We start from the raw sequence: 19,558 nt of genomic DNA on the forward strand, positions 1-19,558 counted from the left end.
TATTCATGAAAAAAATAACAGTATTACCTTCTGTTACAATTTATGTTGCAAAGTATTATGGCCTTTTAAACTTACTTCCTTTTAAGGTTTATACAGATAGTTACTTTAAATGAAAGCGCAGTATTTGGTTTTATTTTAGTTTTTGTTTGTCAGGAGTGAAATTTAATGCCTGGGTTTTTGGTCTCTGTGTCCATGTCTCTTTGGCAGAAATATGGAGACCCTCAGCAGTTGGTCTCACTTTCCTTAGAGCAGAACAGCTGTCTGTAGTTAAAGTGACAGTGCTGCACAGAGACTCACACACACGCGCCCACCTTTACGTCGACACTTCAGTTACAAACCTGCTGTTTGGTCTTACTCGTAGTCATACCTTTGCATTATTTTAGACAGAAGTTATTTTCAGAGTCCGTTGTACACATGATTTGAAAAGCGTTGTGAGTTGCACTGTGGTGTTTGTTTGCTTGTGATGTGTTGTTCGTACGTTCCATTTTGCATCGGCTGAATCAGGTCCGGTTAAGTACCTCCCTCAAAGGCACAAGAGCAGTGACCCGCTTTGGAGTTGACCCTGCAACCCCCCCCCCCTTGGGCGCACTCTCAGTTCCCTTTACACTGCACTACACTGCAGTACCTGAATCCCCTTGGGCCTGATATTGGCAGCCTGCAACTCGCAGTCCTGCCGGAATCTCTGAGCCTCCTTTGGTTAACTGTTTTCCCCTGAGTTTTTGCCACTTTGTTCTCTTTCCAAGGAAGAGGAGCCTGTCCTTCTCTCCTCGCTGCTGTGGGAGCACTGTGCTCCTCTGCGTCTGTGCGGCCTTTTGATTTCGCTGCTAATTTAATCAGCGCCTCCGGTCGCATTCCTCGCTCTAAATAGAAACTTCTGAGCAGCGAACTCAAACCCACCGGAGGCGGGACACACGTCACTGTTAATCACGACACCTGAGACCCAACTGTGGCACAGAGGACCAGTCCTGAGGAGAGCAGTGCTGAAAGCCGTCGGACTCTGCATCTCAGCTACAGCGCTGTATGCTGCAGTGAGCGGAGGAGATCGGACTGTTGGGCCCGTTAGTTGTTTAGCTAATCAAATTTAAAATGTAACGAGGACGTCAGTGTAGCATAGTGGTAGGTAGCAGGACACGTAACCGAAAGATTGCAGGTTTGATTCCCCGGTGGGGCACTGCTGCTGTACCCTTGGGTAAGATACTTAACCCACAATTAAATATCCAGCTGTATAAATGGGTAACATGTAAAAAATTGTGACCTAAGTAAGTCGCTCTGGATCAGAGCGTCTGCTAAATGCCAATAATGTAATGATGCATTTCAGTTTCCTGCTATAATTGCAGACACTGCTGTACCACAATTAGTAAACTAATGCAGTGTGTAATGCAGAGGTTATGACAGATTTAAGTAACGTCTGTGTATACAGCTGGATATTTATTGAAGAACGTCAGGTCATGAACCCTGAGTAAGGATAGCATAGTGGTGCCTGGCTCAAGATTCAAGCTGGCAACCCTATAATCCTCATAGAATCATGCTGCTAAGCGAGTGTGGGAGCATGACGCATCTTTTGGGACCCTGTGAATTGTCTTTATTGATTTGTAATGTAGTAACATGATTTGGTTTGGTTGCTTTGTGCGGAGAACGGTGTTGGTACTGTGTGTATTGATTCCACTGTCTGAGCCCTGTAGCACAGCCCACACTATCTCAGTTCTGTTCCCGCAGCTGTTGCTGTGTAGAGACCAGGGAAGTGCCCTGTGAGAAAATAAGATGAGAAAAAACTGTGAAGGGTTCGAGGCGGCCACTGGAACAGTGAGCCCAGGGCTGCAGGTTCCTGTTTTGTTTCTGACACGGCTCCAGATTACGCTTTAGTTACGCGGGGCGCTACCTGCTGCCATGCAGACACCTTGGCAACTTTGCGTTTGACTTTGAAAGCCACTGCAGCTCCCTGTTGCATTTCAGACACCACTGCTGTGGCAGTTTCTCGCTCCTTTTTGGACATCACTGCATCTTTTCTGCACCTCTTCGGACATGACTGCTACTTATGCACCATTTCACACTGTGCTGTTGTCCCTTTTTCCTCGTAGATGCCACTGCAATACTGTGTTCCATTTTAGATGTGTTTGCAATATTTTGTTACGTTTTGTTTTTAATTTGTTTACATGATTATGCCTGTTGTTTTCCATTATTGGTGAGGCAATTTTTTTATTAACTATACTGAAACTTTGTTTTGCGATTTAAATGGTACTTCATAACAACTTCAGTTGGGTTGTATCCGTAACATTTCAAATGGTACTTTATAGCAGCTGAAGCTAGAGTAGAACTTTACGTTAGATTTTGAATGGCCGAGTGTGTTGTATTTGTTTCCCACTTCCTGTGACAGAACTTTGCATTTTACATTTTAAATCAGATCAAAAAAAATTTGTTCCCATTTTTTTTTTTACAAGTTGCCTGTCTCAGACTATTATATAGGTGAAATGTTTCATTTGGATGTCATCATCTGTTCTTGTTTTTAGGAGAAATAATGATAGAAAAGTTTTTAGAATTGAGCAATGGCTGTGTCCAGTCTCCATTATTCAGAAGATGGTAACATTTGAAGATTCCCATTTGTTAAAATTCACGCCACTATGGCCTGTTTGGAGTAGGTGAAAGAATTAGCATTAGCTCGTCCTGTTTCAGTTGACTTCACGCTTCCTCTCCCTCCCTCCCTCCCTGCTTTCATTGGCTGAGACCAGCTTCGCCCACAGTCATTGGCCCGTTTCCCATCTGCCCACACTACGCCTCAGGGCTGCTGAGTGAGCCTGGGGTTGGCACTGTGTCCGCAGTCAGTGACAGGCAGCTCATCTGTTACACCGTGGCCTGAGTTTCCCAGGCACACCTCAGCCATCGCTAGCGGTACCATGGTGCTCCTCTCGTCACACCACGCCCTCCTCAGCCCTGAGTGGCACAGGTGCTACCTGGACAGGTGTGCTGGACAGGTGGCCGCAGCAGCACAGACAGGTGCTCCCTATACCAGTGCTCTGGTTGCCTGGACCCCTCTCTTCAACATAATAATTTCCCCAGCTGACATTCTTATCTTGGGGGATGTATTTAGCTTTTTATCTTTACCTCTGGTTGCCTGGACCCCTCTCTTCAACATAATAATTTCCCCAGCTGACATTCTTATCCTGGGTGGTGTATTTAGCTCTTTATCTTTACCTCTGGTTGCCTGGACCCCTCTCTTCAACATAATAATTTCCCCAGCTGACATTCTTATCCTGGGTGATGTATTTAGCTTTTTATCTTTATATGTTTCCCACTGATGCCACTGGACATTTTGCGGAACTGTTCGTTTTAAGTGCCCTGTGCAAGGGTACAACAGTGAAGTCTCACTACTGGGTCAGTTTCTTAATTACCATGCCACACTTCCCCCCTGTCAGTGCGTGACACTCGACGGTGCATTCAGCGACTGTGAGAAAGACTCAATAACGCGAACGACTAATCATGACAGGCCATGTTTGTGAGGGTGCGAGAGTGTTTGATTTTTAAAAATACTGCCTGATCCTACTTCTCTGTCTGCATTGTATTAGAACTACGGGGGCTATTTATCACGTTTAGGTATGTATAATATGTATTTTTGTGAATACATGACACTCAATGCATAATGTAAATAATGAATTTGCATGGCCTGGGTAAATGACAGGGCATGCGATTAAAAAAAAAAAAAAACTGCATTGGTCTCCATGTCAACTTCCTGCTGTGCAGTGCATTATGGGAATGGACTGTAGATGGGACATGCAAGCCGACAGTTTATAAAGTGACCGTATCAATAGACTCAGATGCAGTTAACATGCTGGTGGATGTTACATAAATCCTAAATTTTATACTGTTTTACTGTCCCCATTATCTCTCTTAATATCTAAACAAAATTCTGTTTTGTTCTAAAGCAATAATATTACATTATTACATTCACAAAACCCAATATTACAGATCAGATTACTATTTCAGAAAGTATGATTTATATACTCCATTCATCACTTTAAGAGGGTTTAAACTATTTTTAATGGTAACAAAATACTTTGCTGTTATGAGCATGAAAACTAAGAAAGTACAAATGATTACAAAGCATTCTAGTCACTGATAACTGACTTGCCTATAGTTTCTTGTAGAATACTCTTACTGTTAGTGTAATGAACCTTCATCATAGAATACTACCCACATGTTTGAGTATTCAATTAATAAACATTACAGAATTACCTTCATTTTTGCCTTTGTTGTTGTTATTCATTTATTCTTGCACATTACATGTGTGCCTGTTTAACTTGCAGAACTAACAGGAGGTCCAAAAGAACACAATTACACTGTCATGACTATAGTATTGTGTAATAAAGGTCCCACGTCTCCTAACTGCTCAGACATGAATAATTATGAAGATCTTGGATACGTAGCTGATTACTCAATAACCAAATGGTACTGAAATCCTGTTCTCATGTATGTATTTAAAAATTTAATTTATCAGTAGGTGTCTCCATTATCTGTCACATGTTTGTTATACATTTTGTTATTCATAAAACAATAAGACCATTTTCTAGAGAGGCTTGAATTAATCTGTCGTTTTAAAAAGTGATGAAACTTCAGCATGAATGCAATGTATAATTTGTAAATATATACAGTTACCTTCATAATGTTATCATTGATAGGACTGTTACAATTTTTTTTGCTCCGATTTTATATAGCTACATAGTATCACCGTTGTGGCTTCGAACGAATTTGGGTTTAGTATTTACCTGTCGTCTACTGCCCTCTGCCGGTTGAAATTGGTATTGGGTTATTAAGAGTGCTAGACTTTTCTTGATGTAAATCATAATGGAAGTCGCAGTATTTTTCAGTGTTGTCTTTAAATAAATTTACAGCTATTTGAATGGCATGTTGCCCTTTAAACGTGCTCTACGTGCTCTTTCCACACACACATCCACACACGGACACATCTTCAACATTAAACATAAAATCAAGAATTCAAGAAAGATATTTTTAGGTACACTTGTGCCCAACTTTAAAATATTTTTAAACCTCCCCTGTGTCTGCAGGACCATTACACGTCTATTCCCGTGAATCTGTACGGAGACAACACGGAGCCCGTCCCCTCTGTAAACTGAACAGGCTCTATGGTGTATTACCAAGATCTTACCACAGGGTGGCGCCAACTTCCATACTTTTACTCGGGTTTAATGCTTCATGTTTGAATGTAGCGCCCTGATGCTGTTCTTGCAAGTTTTTTAGAATGTCCCTGTATTTACTGATAGACATTTCACGCACAGTGATCGTGTGGGGTTTTTTTTATTCACAGTAGCTACATTTTTTCATGGCAAACACGGGGAGAAAACACTTCACTGTGGACAATATTCAAGCCACTTAAGATTAAAGATCAAATTAAATTTTTACTGTTGGCTGGTATTAATATTTACGCAATCTTTTAACGAGGAACTTCCAAGATCAGCACCCATCCTATCATTGTGTCACCTGAGAGCATCCTCAGCTAATTTCTCTCCATGTTCGGAAGCAAACGTGCGTGGAAGAGCAGACTACCTGTGTGTTGTGTATACACAGAAATGGTTTTGAAAGCACGCATCTCGCTTCCTTTGTGGTGTGTGCTGTATCTGTGGACGGTAAACAGTGTTTCATGAAACAGCAGGTGCACTTCCCAGAGGCCCACCCAGAGGTGTTCCCAGAGATAAAAGGCACGTGGTTCTGCCCTTAAAATTCACACAATAAATTAATTCATAAAAGAACATTTCACTATGAGATTTGCTTGAGGCACAAATTGTTTGCAGACATTGACTCTTATATTCGCTTTATGTTTGATAATATGAATGTGCAGCTACCTGACTCAAACAACTCTTTGGTTTATGTAAAAAAAGAACAGGCTACTCAAAGCAGAAAATTATTTACTTTGTTTCATAATCCAATGTCCTCCAAAGGGGCGTTAGCACATTATTTTTCTGAAATGCTTGTTTTTAATAAAACGTTGCAGGTTGCAAGAGCCACCTGACGACAGCGGGGCAGTGCAGCTCGGAAGGCGTGGCTTTGGTGAGGCATAGCGGCTCCGGAGCCGAGGCGCGCTGTCACACTCGCAGTCCGGGGCGAGCGAGCCTGTCCGAGACAGCGGCGGAGCGGGGTTCACGCACACGACCAGCCATGTCACTGCAATAAGGACGCGGTGCAATGCGATCCAGGCCAACATGCAAATCGCCAAACAGGCCCGGAAATTAGCAGACGACGTTCGGTGTTGCAGATTTGAAGTCGCCTTGTTGTTTTAAGCATGTTCTGAGAGGCGGAGGTGAGCTAGTCCCGCAAGCAGTCGTCCAGAGAGCATTGGACGCGCTCTCGGAAGCTCGCTAATAAATAACAAAAACAACCGACCAAAACACTTGGTCTCGCATGTTTTTTTTCCCCACAAATATTTGTAAACCTTGGAGGATACAATTATGTCGACCGGACAGGACGAAAGCTCGGTCCGAGTGGCTTTGAGGTAAGTCACTTTATTGCTTTTGCATACGATGCTCAGTATGATCCTGCATTTTAAAGTACCTGTTACCGCGCGCATGTCTGTTCACTGGAGACTTGGACTTTAATAGCGTGGCCCCATTGTTGTTAAATAATTGAGGACGAGATACAGTTACGGTCAGCGTCGTCAGATTACATTGCAAGCCGTGTATTTTCCGAAGCGGTTGCGCCAATGTTGTCGTGGAGCAGCGCCCCATTCTTGAGGCTAGAGTCGTATTTTTTATTGTTAGAAGATTAAGCGTGGACTGCCAAGCAGTCGTTTTGCCAGTAGGCCCATGGTCCCCGTGGCAGCTATGTTCTGGCTGCAGTTCATATAATTAAACAACATGTCTCAGGTGTTTAAGGAGCAGTTCGTCAAGAGTGACACATGACAGTTAAATTGCACATGATGTCATAAATTCATCGTCACATCCGAGCGGTAGCTCGAAGCTGAACATATGGCCTTGCATTTTCATTGTTAATTTCTGCACGCAGAGACGCACGTAAGACATCATCGCGGTTTTATAAACGGCCAAATTGTCGGAAAATCTCAATATCCTGCTTAGTTTATTTATGACCGAGCGACAGAATTCATGTTTCCACCCATGAGGGACAGTTTAACGAGCGCTAATCTGTGTGATGAAAGAGCAGTATTGACATTCTGTCCGGGAGCAGACAGGCGTATGCAGCGCGAAATGTTTAAATCGCAACTGGAAACAGACTCATTTGTTTACTCTTCACGGAACGTCCAACAGTTACACATTTTACAGTGATATTTTCAATGCTTATGTCCAGTCTGTTTCACCTTATAAAAGTGGGGTACTGTTTGTTACATTTTATTTGTCCAAGTTTATTTTTTCCCAGTGAAGTCACCTCAGCTTTGCCAGAAGAACCACAAAATGCAGGCGGATGCAACCCCCAAAATAATAATAATAAAAACCCCAGTCAACAGCAAAACTCGTTCTATAAAGAATTATGTTTTGAAACTTTGGTACTCCGAGGAAAACGCCTGGTGACTGTGGCTTTTCCTGAAATCCCAAAAGACATGATTTAGTATTGACTTGCTTGGCAGACAGTTTATTTTTACTTTTATTGTTCAAGTCTTACACTCATTATTATATTTGTAATGGTATACATTATATAAATATTATGTAAGCATACATTATATCAGCAGTGTATTTTTAGTGTATGCCGGAAATATCAGCACTTAAGACCATAGAAGGCAGATCCAGAAAGTGACCTTCCTGCCTTGACATGGGGGATTTCATTAGCAAAAGGTCAGCTGATTAATCCCTGTCTCAGCATTGTGATGTCAGTGTTTTTCAGTTGAGAAACATAACTGTGGCAGTAGCCGTCCTGCATTCGCAAAGGTCTTTAGTCTGACAGTTTGCTCTGTGTTATTGACTGTTCAGTGGCCATAGGATAAAGTGCGATAATTCCTTTCCTGTGTGCCTGTTATCATCGTTTCCTCATTGGCTGAAAGCTGGCAGTGATTGAGATATGCCTGTTTTTGTTGTGGTTCATGTTTTACCAGTTACCAGAGTGCGACTTTGTTTCTCATGCTACTAATGACAGGGTGTCGACAATTACAGTCTTTATTAATACAGGGAGTAGTTTTGTGTTGTGAGCTCTTCAGCTCTAGTTTGATAAATGTAATTTATTATTTATCGGTAAGACTGAGTCTGTAAGAGGATAGGCTGCTGCTCCAAAAATCCACCTTATTTAAGATGCATGGACCCGAAGAATAAAGAAAGAAAAGGTTTGAACTGCTTAACAGAGGTGTCAGCCAAAACATTTCTTTCCCTGTTCCTTCCTCAAAAATGGGAAATTGAAAACAATAAAAGACTAAGGAGCAGGCCCCATTGAGGAGATTTAAGACAAATATATTTTTGTGCTTGTCCTCATTAAAAGAAAAACATACCTATCCTGTCTTTAGCAAAGACAAAGACTGAGTGTGTGTTTCGAGCACGAAATTTATCGTGTCAGCAGTTTTTCCTCTTATATGTGTCGGACCAAAGGAAGATAGGATTTCTCCCAGCCAGGCTTTCTTGCGTGGGGCTTGTTAAACTCCAGCACAGGGCTGTGCAGACAGTAATGACCACATGACTAATCCCGCTGACCTCAGCCGGGGGTTGATCTCATCAGGGGCCGTGCTCATTGGTCTCCTCGTGAGCGGCTGTCACTTCCCCGCACTGGGCATCAGAGAGGCAGTAATGCGCTCATTAGCGAACGGCTCTCCGCGGGGTACGCCCCTGCTCCGTCGCTACGCAGCGTCTGACGTGCCTGACTGCGTCACTCCCGCGGCGCATCCTCTAACGAGCCGCTAACAGTATGTCCCCTCAGCCAGGATCTGCTCAGGTCTCGGCTGAGGCCTTCCACATCATATGGCTTCTCTGCTTGTGGTCACCCTGTAGTTGTTTGCTACGTACAACCTCCATCTTGGTTCACTTTGCCTGTGTTCACAATGTTGTCGTCCACTGCATTGAGCCTCTCTACCAGCTGTCGTGGCTATATAGCTACTCTACAGGTTTACATGTGTAGGTGCACTCTTTCAAGCCAGTACATAGAGTCTCTCATTCACTTAGCCTGTGGTCAGCCAGAGCTTGTAGACTGTCTACTGATTCCTGGGTTGTGGACACAAACTGAATGAAGTATTTTGATTGGTTCAGATGTGACAGTGATTGACAGTATAAGGCAGCCCCACCCATTAGGGGAATCACGAGTCCTCACTCTCCCACCAGTAGCGAAATCCAGAGATTATCACCTAATTGTTTGTGAATACGAATGTGTCTGTTTGTATAATATATATCATTTATAACTGACATTCTGAGCACACCACCTGCCCTGACACGCCCACCGAGCTACCTTTGGCACAGAGACGGTGTTTGGTTTTGAAATAAGCCACACCGTATTAACGGCTGTGAACAGCTGTCAGCAAGAATGCCTGCCATTCAATACGGAAATGTTTGCCATGTTTTGCAACACTGCCCTTACTGAGCACGGTCCATGTGCTGCATCCTGAGTTGGGGTTTCATTGATTACCGCCACACCATGACACAGCGTCAGATAGACGTCTCCCCTGGGGGTTAAACGGAGACTGGGCGGATTGGTTTGGAGAGACGGAGAAAGACAAATACACGTGGGAGTATACCATTATATGCTTTTTTTTATTTTTAAACCATTATGCAGTTATAGAAAGAGATACCACTTATAACATCAGGAGTTGTGGATTTAAATGATTTTTGTAATATTATTAGATATGCTAATCATAACAAGAGTTGCTCACTGCGGAACAGACAGACATTTGTTGACTCTAGAAGGAGGTTAACCGCCTGCTCTAAAGGTACTGACGGTTGTTTCATGAGAAGATAAAAGTACTTCAAGCATTAATAAATCAAGGTAACTTAATTACTTTGTTCTTGCTGTGGAGAACAGAAAGAACAAATTGACCTGGGATCCTATGTCAGATATTTAGTGAAGACAAAGAAAAAAAAAATACAACATAAATATAACAGAAATGGAAGCCATGCTTCTGTGCTCCAGCCATCAGCTACACTGCAGTGGCAAAAGACACCTGTCTTCCTTTTTCGTCCCGAAGAGGAGTAAAGTGATAAATATAATTAAGTCTGTTTTTTCCATTCAGTGAGCAGGCTATTTTTGATGTTTCTTGGGCCGGTGCGCCAGCTGAACGCTCGAAAGCGTTGTGCGTTGGGGTTCTTCTTCTTTGTGTGGTTATGAAGAGAGAGGCCCGCACACAAGCTGTGCTCCCTCACGCGCGGCTCCGTTCCTCTCCGCCGAGCCGACCTTTGTTTCGGGGGTCAGACTTTGACCGGGATTTGCTGTTTGCTGATGGTCTTGAGCCGGCGTACATTCTCCTTGTCACTGTGGCTCATACCCTGGGATGGACTCTCTCACACGGAGAGCACGGATTAACTCAGAGAAGCAAAGGGCCATGGGAAAGGACTGCAGTCCCCAGTCGAAATTTTGTGCAAAAATTTATTAAATTTAGAAGGATATTTTATTTTGTTTCCTTGATGCACTACCAGTTGGCCAGATGACAGAGCATTTCTAAGACACTGGAACCAGCTTGGCAGTAATAGAAATGGCTTTTGTGGTGTGTGGGTGCTGGGGGAGGCAGGTAGGGTTGGGGGAGGCTGTAGGTGTGTGTGTGTGATCAGTTACAAGCTGCTTGCAGCTCTCTCCCTCTTACAGATATGTCTTAACTTACAAGCATCTGAATTGTGTAACAACCCACTTTTTTCAATTGGAAGATCAATTTTGCTTCAACACAGTTTGTTAGAACCTAACCGTTTGTGTGAAAACAGAGTGCATATTTGTCTTGCACAGTACAGAGCTCATTATAACTCACACTGAAACTTTGCTGAAGCAGATTTTCACTGGCAGTATGACCCTGCCTGTATGTGTGATGTAGAGCAGAGTTCAGCATTTTCTCTCCCCCCGAGAAAAAAAAAAAACAAAAAAAAAAAAACGCACCGTGTCCTTGGGAAAGGCTTCCGCAGAAATGTCAGGTGCTTTTTGGCGGGCTCTTTCCAGGAAAAAGGCCTTTTTTTTAATTTTGGTTCTCCTTTTTTTTTGGAGTTTTAATTAATCAAACTCTTTGATGCATTTTTGGTCTTTGCATTAGGCTTGCTATTAGGACTGCAGTGCTTAGATAGTTACCACGGAATATTAACTAAACCACAGAGAGCTCATATCTTTCCAAGGGAGAGACTCTGTTGCCGTGTCTGTTTTAAAGTGTTGCATCAGCAGAATTGGCTCTTCAGTGTACGGCATGAGGTTCACCTAAAAGCTGTCTCCTGGTGAGCCGGCAGTGTAATCTCAACACCCTCCTGCCTCCTCACTGTTTCATAGTTTCGATATGAGGCAAACATTGATAATTCCAACATAAGTAATTACTTCTCAGATTATAGGCCAAGTTAACTCGGTCATGCATTCCTCTGGTTAAGAACTTAATAGTTTGAAAGCGTAGGGTTGTTAAGGCTCCCTAATTTTGTTGTGGGTACAGTGCTTCCACATTTGTTGCATTAATACTGTGTGACTTTTATCTCTTGAAAGTTCCATTTATAATGGTTTATTGTCGACACTTGTTAAATACCAACAACCATGGCAACCTCGTAATCATTGCTTTGTACTGCGGAGACAAGCAGCCCTGGCATTCGCTGCGCAAGTATCTCTCAAAGGGGATGACGTAAACGTTTGTTCTGAGTTAAAACTGAAACCTTTGAGACTCTCTTTTTTTTGCCCACAAGTCAGTAGTTGGTATTGGATTTTGTTGTGCGAGACAGCGCTTGTCTGTGCTTGTCGGCCTAATCCTGTCTGTTAACAAAATTTAATGCCTCATTTCTAGTTCAAAGGGAGGTATAAAAATGATTTGTTATTTTTGTAGTGTTATTTCAAGAATGTTTCTGACATAGATATCAGTTATAATCTGATATAAAAAATGCACAATAAATCAAAATGTCATGATTAAAAAAATTGCCAGGCCTTATGTGTATTTAAGCACTGAATAAGCAACATAATTACCTGACCAGGAGCAACAGTTAATGCAGATAGGTCTAGGTACATGGACAGACATTATAGAATAGGTGTCTGTAGTCTATATAAGTACATGGAGATATGGGAGCTGATCAAGGTAAGTATGAATTCTGGATACTCATGGGAACAAATAAAGGTAAATGCCGGTGTCTAGATTGACGTAGGAACAGATACAGGTAAATACAGACGTCTGGGTAGACAGGACTGAATAGAGCACAGGTAAATGCAGGTAAGGTAGTCTATATGTAAGTAAATACCAGTGTCTGACTATAGACAGTGTACAGGAAGACCTACAGGTGGGTACTCAAATCTGTTCAACTAGATATACATTGATACGGGTTGCAGAATTGAGGAATTCCTGAAAGTGCTTTTGTTCGTCTCACTGTTTAATTTGCAGCATGAAAAAAATCTGAAGATGAAGGCCATGTCTTTGCTGGAGTTAATTGTCAGGCTTGACTAGTCCTTGCCTGTCAGCACTACACTATACTTGAAACAAATCCATTTTATATAACAGATGAAACAACCGATAGGCCTCAGGTAACAAGGCTAAAGGTGATGGTTGTCTGATCTCTTTGCATCATCTTGACAGTAGAAGTGGAATGTTGAGAAACGTTTTCACAAGATATTGCGATATCTATCAATATGTTCATCGCCATCATTTCTCATTTTAGGCACGCAGGACCGGCATTGACAGTGCTGTGAGCTCCAGAACAGACGCAATGTTCGCTCAGCCTGGGCCACTGTTAGCGTGGGCAGAACAGACAGACAGCTGCCTTTAAAGAGCACCCAGGACTGTAAAATTATCAGGCCTTTACCATACTATTATATATAGCTGGAGCTTGGTATTAATATTTAAACGCTTCTTTTGTGAAGCAGCCTGTTATTCTGCCCACAAGATGGCTGGGTTAGGTGGGCGTGGTTTCGCTTTATTGTGTGCTGAAGGCATCCATTGATGTTAAACTTTGCAGCCATACAGTGACAGTGTGTGTCTAATGTAGATCGGTAGAAAGCCACGTTTGGAAGATAAGAACTCCACTAAACTGTTTTTGCTACAGACTCAGAAGAGGGAGCATTTTCAGGGAGCATCTTGGTCGTGTGTCTCCCTTTGCTCTGAAGATTTCCGCATGTGGGGTAGAAGTCATTGGAGCAGTTGTGAGGCAATCGTAGGTCCCCACAGAGACGTGGTCTTTGTTACTATTAACTTCACCCCCCAGTTAAAGTGCTTAAGCCTTCAGTGTAAGACCAGGGAGGGACTGTGGTAACGGTCAAGCAGAACCACAGTAATGGAACCAGGGTTTTTTGGATCTGCTGATGCACTGTTCTCCAGTGGTATAGCCCAGCACCCCCCCCCCCCCCCCCCACCAAACTGTTCCATGGTTTCTTCCAGCTGCCTCTTGGGTAAACTGCCCACAGTGAGCTACCCTTAGCTCACTCTGCAGTCCTGCCCAAACCCATGCTGCATCAGCCACTGGCTGGATTCCTCCCCGACGCTTCACCCACTTATCCGTCAGCCACACAACCCCCCAGCCTGTCACCAATGCCCTCTACCCCATTTAGGGGTGAGGAGGGGATTGACCCAGATGACCCAGCTAACCTCATGCCTCAGCACCCTCTCTCTGAACCACCCACCCTGTCCCCTAAGCCCCGCCCCCATACACACCACCAGCTGCAGCTCACTTCACTGAGGGTGGATTATGCTAATGAGGTATGTCCACCTGCTGTTTGAGTAGAGGCACATATGTAAATAAGGTCATACATATTCACAAGTCTTTTGGAAGAACCAGGAAGGAAATGGAGGCATGAAACCCTAAGTTACAGTAGTATGTGGTCTTATGAGTGTGGTAATCACAGACTAGTGAAAGAAATGCTTCCCCTCAAACAAAACCCCATGATCTTCAGTTCGCTTACATTTATTCATTTGGCAGATGCTTTTATCCAAGGCAATTTACAAGGTAGGCAAAGTACAACACAAGCGAAACCCATACGTGGAGTCACATACTACATGACCAAGTTTCCGTAGTTGGCCAGACAAGGTACAAGCTACAGGCGTTTCTACTGAACGTTCTAGAATTTGTTAGAACATTCTAGAGTTTGGAATAGGGTGGGTGCTCTTCGTTCTGTGTCATGGCGCTGGGAAGGCTGCTGATGGCGAGCCCCTTCCCCAAGGCTGTACGAGCTGCCATTGTCTGCAGTGGCCTTTGTGTCAGCGCCGCCCGTTGATCCTTTGTTTGCACAGAGATGGGACCCGCTCTGTCTGTCTGCAGCCTGTTTCTTGTGCAGCAGTGAGTCCAAAGCGAGGGAGTCGTTGGGTCTCGAGGCAAACACCGTGGCAGCGGAACCTTCGGCAAAAGTGTTCCTCGCTGCATGGTCTAGATCTTCCTGGGCCCTCTGTCCTATTGGGAGTTGAACACATGAATCTGTTGTTTTAATGATAAATTTGTGCTGCTGGACAGTAGCGCCCGTGTGTGCGTTTCTGTGCAGCCGGGTTATCTTATATGCTATTTTCAGAGCTCCTTGCGTGCTGTAGCTGGGTGTAAAGCTCTTGCAGCAACAGAAACATGTCAATTTAAGCTGTGTAAGTGGCCTATTTGAGGCTGTGGGAGAGGGGATGGGTGGGTATTGCTGTTAGCAATGTTTTCGTTGTGTTTTTCTGGCATTTTCCGCTTGTTTTCCCCTCTATGACAGTGAGCGGCGAGGCGGACAGACCCGCTGTGGTTTCCGCAACCCCTTTCCTGAATCACTCAGCGGTCTGCTCTGTGACCTCTGACCTGGGAAGCACTAGTTTGCGAACCGCAGAAACTTGACCCCATGTCATAATGCCACTCAAATGCTCCATACAGGAAAAACAGCGGGGAGGGGGAGGCACTCCAGGGATGCTGACTGGGTACAACTTCCATCTTCTCACCGCCTCACTATTAGCGACTATGCATCATTCTGTTCAGAAGCCTGAATGCAATGATTTAACGGGCACATTTAGAAATGGAAAAATTTAGGTTCAAGATTGTCTGCATGCACTCTATTCTTAATGGTTTAAAATAGGTTTACCTATGTGAAGGAAGCAAGCAGTGATCATAAACATGACTCAAAGTCCAAAGGTCATTAGCAACACATTGACCGTTACGACTAATTTCTTGCTGTCAGGCCCAATCTGCCTTCTAGTTTTGTTTTCCTGCTCATCTGTGAGGAGGACCTGTTTTTACCTGTTATTGACTGATGCTCTGCTGCCAAAACACCAGTGTTGATGTTGGCCCAAACAAGCAGGACCCGAAGGGAAAGCCGGAGAGTGTTTTCACCTGTCGGAGCACACTGCTGGTGTTCTAGATCATTCCGTGCCCCTGTGTATGAGTGGGGTATGCAAATGAGATGCCCTGCCATGTTCTTTGGCTCTTTATTTAATTTTTTTTTTTTTTTTTTTTTTTTCGTTTTAATAAATATGACCAGATGATTGCATGTGATACGAGAGATGAGACATTATTTTTTGGACGTTCAGATCTATCCAAATGAGTTGCACAAGTAGTGGAATCTTGGTTACAACACTCCTAGCTAAAAAACCTGATAGCAGCCCCTAAATGTAACACCGAAATTCAGCTGGCACCATCCTCAATGCCTCCTTATCAGAGCTGCAGCCTATTTACCTGCAGCCCATTTAAAATCTGGAACGGGGCTGGTTATTTGGTTAACAGTCTGATGTCTGGTTATTGAATTGAAGTCCTTAATCCGCAAACTAAAATCCAGCATCTCCATATTGCCAGAGCTGCCTGCATTTGCACTTGAGTGGTTTTTGGCATGAAAGATTAATTTGATCTGAGGCTCTGTCCCCAGTGAGTGAAAATTGCAGACTCACTGGCAGTTTGGCAGAGATTCAGGGCTTCTCTTCCGATTATGACCAAAGCTGTGCCCTTACTCCACAATTATAGGCATATTATTATTATGTATGTGTTTGTTTCCATGGTTAACATTTTAAATATTATTCGTTTAAATAGCTTGATGCTCCCTAAAACAATTGAGATTAAGTACCTTGGTCAAGGTTACAACAGTAGTAACTTGCCCAGGATTTGAACCCGCAACCTTTTGGTTCCGTGCTTTGTTCTCGGATCATTTAACTTTGCCGCCATCCCACGCTCTGCTCTGGAGAGAGACGTCAGTGGAAACGTTTGAGTCGGACGCCTTTTCCCTCCCGTGTGACGGTCCTTCTTGCCCTCTGCTCCGGGTGGTCATTAAACCCGGCAGTGTGTGCTTTTCTTCCTGGATAGTGGAAGGTGTTACACAACCTCTCCCAGGTCACTGCTCCCCATGTCTCCTGACTTATGTTACATAAAAGAGCGTCACACCAATGTTTTCTGGTGCAAGTGCTGTATGCGTGTTTCTTTCACTGATTGGTCTCTGTATTCTATAACTGACTGAGACGGCAGTGTTGCAAAGTGCTAAGGAGCAGGACTTGTAACTGAAAGGTTGCCGGTTTGATTCCCCGCTGAGGCACTGCTGTTGTACCCTTGGGCAAGGCACTTAACCCACAATTGCCTCAGTAAATATCCAGCTGTATAAATGGATAACATATAAAAAAAAAAAAAAACTGTAACCAATGTAAGTCTCTCTCGATAAGAGTGTCTGCTAAATGCTAATAATGTAATGTTTTATGAGGCGCTGGTTCAGTCATATTGGGGTCACTCTCCGTGTCACTGCTGCCATTTTCTTTGGAGGTCCTGAATCAGGTGGTGCTGTTGCATGACGTCAGACGGAGATGGTCTCTGTTGTACCGGTCAGTGAGTCAGCTGAACAGGAGAGGCAGAAATTAGATCAGCATCCCAGCATCCTCCCCCCCTCAGACGCAAAGTCATTGGAGACAGGATCAATGCTGTCAGTGGAAATGGCCGGGTCATAAATGATTATGATGGCCTTAGAATGCTTATAGACCAGCCCGGTCTCTGGAGCCAGAGGCACCATTTCCAGCTCAGCGCAGAGCACTGTGCCAAATGAGTCTCCCACAGGCAAAGACATGCAGCTTTCTCTTTCATGTGTGTGAACCAGAGCTCAAATATGAATGCTGTGTTTAAGCACGGATGTTTGTTTTCTTTTTTTATACAAAGAGACCGAAATGGCTGCCGTTTGAACTAATGCTTTCCCTTCAAAGGGCCAAACCAGGAAGAAGCAGAGGCCATATCTGACCCAGGGGTGATAATTTTGGCCCCCTTGTCAGATGTCTAAAACCCCTAGAACACAAGCAGGCTCTAGTTGTCAAAATAGATCCCCACAGTGCTCTGTAACCAACGCTGTAAAAGAATATTGCTGTTTGGTATCCTTTTTAAAGGCTGCTTGTTCTTGCAAAGAGAGGTCCATTGGGCTGAAACGGGTCACTCGCTAATGGCGAGATTGCGCTGCTCTCCAGCTCCGCAGGGTAACAGGCTCAGCTGCATGCCGCCCCAACCCCCCCACTCATCTGGGGCGCAGAACAGGGCGGAGCTCGGAGTGACCCGGCGGAGTCGGGTTTCCCAGCGCTCCCTGGGTCACTGTAATCGGAATAATGAGGCCTGGCGGCTTGAGGTTAACTGGAAGTGTCACATAGCGAAGCTCTGTGCAGGTTTGAAAACGCGCTCATTCCACTCACCGTAACACACATTCTCACACACACACACACACACACACACACGCATGTTGTGTGTGTGTGACCCGATGTAAGCTTACCTGTGCTCACACAGGGGCTCGGCTGTACCCTAGCTGTGCGTGCACAAAGGCCTCTATTCAGCCTAAACACAAAGAACATACAGTAAGGAAATCAAGCAAGCGCTATGCCTCTTCATGGCTTACGCAACATTTTTAATTAAAGCGAAATGAAAGCTGGGCTCCAAAAAGTTGTTCAATTAGTGAAGAAAAGAACTGAATTTTGCCTGGAAAAGTAAACAAGCACACTGAGCTCAATTTGGGCTAAAAATGGACCCAGGTGCTCCTCTGGCCTGTATTACAGAAGCATGAACTCTGAGACTCCCTGCTCTTTACCTTACTGCTCTGGATGAAGAGTGGCAGTCGTATTGCTATGCTTTTCTGGTCCTGTCGGACAGAGGTACCTGCCGCCTCTGTAGAGGACACAGCGTGAAGCCGTGGAGGTGAGCAGCTTAATGATTTACTGAAAACTGTCTGGGACCTGCCCCGCAGGTTTGGGCCAGTTCAGAAGACCACTTTAATGCCATTTTACACCTTGAGGAGAAGCATTACCCTCTGTCTGCGCAACTAAGACAGGAACTAACAGTACAAGTGGCGGAGGGGGAGGGCAATTATAAAGCCCCTGAAGAAAAGCTTTTCTGACAGCCGAAGAATGGGAGTCGTATCGAATTTCAGCTCAGGCAGCTGCTTATTTCCCCCTGCTTATACACGTCCTGGATTCTGGAAGGTCACTGCAGGTCACGGCGTGGATGGTCACCTGTGAGATTAACGGCCTCTCATTTGCTAGTGTTTCTTCTGCTCCGTGGTTACATGTGTGGAAATAAAAAAAGGGGAAAAAGAATCTATAGGATTGAAAGTCTTCTGATTGGTTGGTGACAGTCTCCTGTGGTGTGCGTTTGATTGACCGTGGTGTTCCATCAGCAGACCTGTTCCGGACCTTTCCCAGGTTACTGAGCTTGCAAATGTTTTGCTTTTTTTTGCTTAAACTGAGGAATCCAGGTGTGCTGTGGCAAGGTGGGGCTGTTGCTTGTCCAAGCAGCAGGTTTCAGAATGGGTGGTAGCGGAAGTGTAACCCCATATTTCCCTTGAAGCTGTTGTCTTTTAGGAGGAGATGATATTGCAGATGATAGCATGGGTTTGTGTAATAATACGCCCATGCACTCCATCCATTGCATAAAGGTGGAGGTAACAAAAGAAATGATTTATGAAAACATTGTGGGAGGACAACTCTATAATATTACTGTAACTCATCTGAAAATGAACATGAATAGGATAGAGGTCATTTGAAACTGATGGATTGTTCAGGTGACTTAACAGGTCAGTTGTGTTGCATATAAGGTCATTGACAATTTTCTTTGGCAAAACTCAACATATAAAACTTACATACTGAACGTTCACACACCCACTTACACATTGTAGTATGTTTATATCACATTACATTATTGTCATTTAGCAGACGCTCTTACCCAGAGTGACTTACATACAGTAGGTTACTATTTTCTATCCATTTATACAGCTGGATATTTACTGAGGCCCAAGGGTACAGCAGCAGGACTTTAGCAGGGAATCAAACTGGAAACTCTTTGGTAATGAGCCGTTTTCCTGAACACTGCTCCACAGTGCTGTCCTCCAGTGTGCTGTTCCACAGTTATGAAGTTTAGATTCACTTCCAGGCAGGATGTAATGTACAGCAAGGTGAATGGAGCAACCGCAGTGTCTCACCAGTGATTCCATTATATGATCTTCACATCCAAAGTCCATCCCCACAGCTTTAAACTGCTGGTGTAGTGTCTAACTTACTGGTAAACAGTGATTCTGTGATTCTTGTCAT

General features: G+C 44.0%; 1 protein-coding gene across 2 annotated transcripts in view; it reads left to right on the forward strand.

Moving 5' to 3' along the window:
• The first annotated feature begins 6,110 nt into the window (after positions 1-6,110).
• Positions 6,111-19,558, forward strand: part of LOC118771813 (kinesin-like protein KIF21A) — a 41,087-nt gene continuing 27,639 nt past the window's right edge. For both annotated transcript variants that reach the window (XM_036519871.1, XM_036519872.1), the window contains exon 1: positions 6,111-6,499. In XM_036519871.1, coding sequence (XP_036375764.1) covers positions 6,456-6,499 — 44 coding nt within the window. In that variant the 5' untranslated portion in view covers positions 6,111-6,455. The remainder of the gene's footprint in view (positions 6,500-19,558) is intronic.

Source organism: Megalops cyprinoides, chromosome 25 (genome assembly GCF_013368585.1).
Source record: "Megalops cyprinoides isolate fMegCyp1 chromosome 25, fMegCyp1.pri, whole genome shotgun sequence".
NCBI lineage: Eukaryota > Metazoa > Chordata > Actinopteri > Elopiformes > Megalopidae > Megalops > Megalops cyprinoides.